The sequence below is a fragment of the Strongylocentrotus purpuratus genome, unplaced genomic scaffold (assembly GCF_000002235.5).
Source record: "Strongylocentrotus purpuratus isolate Spur 01 unplaced genomic scaffold, Spur_5.0 spur5_scaffold_11, whole genome shotgun sequence".
Lineage (NCBI taxonomy): Eukaryota > Metazoa > Echinodermata > Echinoidea > Camarodonta > Strongylocentrotidae > Strongylocentrotus > Strongylocentrotus purpuratus.
The window spans coordinates 6,558,896-6,561,695 of NW_022145596.1; the positions used below are offsets into that span (position 1 = coordinate 6,558,896).

The 2,800-nt window shown below is 43.4% G+C and overlaps 1 protein-coding gene across 1 annotated transcript; it reads left to right on the top strand.

The window, feature by feature from the left end:
- The first annotated feature begins 228 nt into the window (after positions 1-228).
- LOC115922355 (prokineticin receptor 2-like) lies at positions 229-774 on the top strand. Its single transcript, XM_030981257.1, has one exon. It carries the CDS (start codon positions 229-231, stop codon positions 772-774), a length of 546 nt encoding a protein of 181 aa, XP_030837117.1.
- The last annotated feature ends 2,026 nt before the right edge of the window (positions 775-2,800 follow it).

Sequence of the window (2,800 nt, forward strand, 5' to 3'; positions counted from 1 at the left end):
TATTTTACAAGTGCAATCTTGGTTTAACTACACTTAAAAATGGAATCGTCCTGAAGTTTTTGTTTCCACTTAATTTGTTTGCGAAATCATCAGTCGTTTTCTGTACTTCATTTATCGGCGATGGTGCCTCAGAGAAGGTTGAAAGGAAACTTTGCTTGAGTTTATAACTCCATTAACCAGATCTTTTCATCAATTTATGAAGTAAGTTTTCGATATCCATCTCGCAAAATGATGACCAGGAACATCCCGTACGTGAGTAGCATCGTGGACACCTCGATATCGGAACCGGCCGCGGGTGATCTTGTACTCTCGAGGAGTCCCGGTGATTCGACCCTGACGTCGAAGCTCTCTTTCGATTACTCTTTCCTCCCGGAAAACTACACCATTGACTACGGCGCAAGCAGTTCCTACTTCTCATGGTTAAACGAGACACCGGGATTCCAATGCGATATTTTCCCGCAGACTGTCGGCACCAAAGCCTTCCTCGGCATCGTCTTCGCCCTCGTCACCATCGTCTGTGGCCCTGGCAACTGCCTTCTCTGCTTCCTCATCGCAAGACACAAGCGACTTCGGAGCGTCACCAACCTCCTCATCGCAAACCTGGCGTTCTCGGACGCTTTGGTCGCTCTCATCTGTGCGCCGTTTTCCTTACAATATTACCTTGCTCAGAGCTGGATCCTTCCCGACTTCATGTGCCCGTTGATGGCGATGACGAAGAACGTTTCTCTCTACGTGTCCGTCAACACCCTTCTCGTAATTGCGGTCGACAGGTAAGTCCTTACGCATCCACTGATTCCCCCAAGACTTCATTGACTCACTTGTCCTTCCCGTACACCTCTCAATAATTCCCAGCCGTAATATGAACCAATTTCCACCGTAAGACCCATTTTTGTCTTTTATTACTTCCCTGAACCGAGTATACCACACGTTAGTTCCTGTTCCTATGAGTATGAGAATGCAAGTCCATGAACAAGTAGCATTCTTTATCTTTACTTTGACAACGATTTGACTTCTTTGTCAAAAATGGTATATCAATATGTTACCATTTCCCATCAATTAACTTTTAAAATATGTCGAATCATTTAGCCTACTTTAAAGTTTCAATCTATTTTACAAGTATGTATGTACTAATCACTATGTTTGATCATATTATAAGGTTAATGACTTCCAATGATGAATATATTCTTTATCCCACATTGCTGTCAACCTTGCCATTGACTCTTCATACCAAACAAGTACAATCATTTCATGGCAGCTTTGTTTTCTTACAGTACCGATTTCCAAATGGAATGTCAGGTTCCTCACAGGTTCCTCATTAAACATTTTCTCATCTTCACAGTCATGTCAAGCTAGCATTTGATTCGATTTTAGACGCTCGCGTTTGGAAGTTGTATCACATCTTGCCTCCGCTACCGATAATATTCCACGCATACAGAACTTAAGGTGCCGGTAATATATTTAAGAACCCATGCTTAACGGTGTCTGGGCCGCGTCTCCAAGCTCAATAACGAGCTCTCGTGATGAGTGGATGAGATGACGGGATGAGATGACGGGATGAGGAGGGGTGAGGGTGTTGAAAAGTACACGCCTCCCCCATTCCTGGTTAGCAGAAGACCTGATTAAGGGTGGATCTGTCGGGTTAGTTCGGGGGATTCTGAGGTCAGATCCTAGAATTCTTGAAGGAAAATAAGTGACATCCTCCGTGAAGGACGTGCGAAGTAGCATTTAAGCATTATCTGATATCGTGTTATGTTTAAAAGTCATTCAACGTTTCCACACCCACCCCAATGATAGTGTGTGTAGTATACTCATGAAATTGTGTATTAACGAATGATTAAGAGATTTAGAATGTTGTAAATCATGTAAGAATCTAGATTTGCTGTTGTAGGTTATGTGTGAGCAGCAGCTAGGGTGAACGTCTTATAGATGAGATACTTCATTGGTGGAAATAGAGGGGTTTTGCTTCGTACAAGAGCTGCATCTACCACAAATTGTAAAAGAGGAGAAAGTTTTCCAATAAGGAGGGAGGGGGGGGGGGGGGTAATAAAGAGAGGTGTGTGAAAATGGTAGATAAAGGGTAGGTAGGCATTGGAATGAATCAGAGAGCAAGAGAAATGATAAGGAGGGTGGGGACAAAGAGAAGAGTAGAAAGAGATGGACAGATAGCAGACGGTAAAGGAGATAAGTAAACATAAAAAGCGATATGTAATGGGGAAGAGGGAAAGGAAGAGAGTGGGAGGGCGAGAAAGATATGGGCGAAGGGAGGAAAGAAGGTAGGAGAGAGATAGAGAGAGAGGGGGGCAAAGAGAATAATGAAGAGAAATTGATATAGACAACGAAAAATTTAAAAAACGAAATACAATCACGTACTTTGTTTAGAGGGAAAGGAGGAGTGGTGAAAATCAGTGCCCAACCCTTCTGATATACCCGACCATCTTACATCAGTGTTCAGAAAATGAAGACGAGCCACGGTCAAAGTTCAGAAGTGGAAGAAGGGTTTGGCTGAGATATCATTCCTCTGTCACTGTGACACTTCTTCAATTCATAGACAGGCCCAATGACAGGCCATATCTTTATTATACCGCTTCATAACAATCTTGTTATTCATTGACAGTGGCGTAGCCCCATGAAGCAAGAGGGCACCTGCCCCTCCCATTATATTACAGGAAGAGGGAAGAAAAAGAGGGGGGTAGTAGAAAAAGAGGAGAGGGGATGAATGGAAAGACAGCCATGAGAGAGGGGTACATAGAGATACAAGACAAAGGGATAGAGGGATGGAAAGAAAGGAGAGAGGAGAGAG

Bases quoted from the DNA above. Each gene is read 5' to 3' on its own strand.
- LOC115922355 (XM_030981257.1), top strand. From the start codon at position 229: ATGATGACCAGGAACATCCCGTACGTGAGTAGCATCGTGGACACCTCG.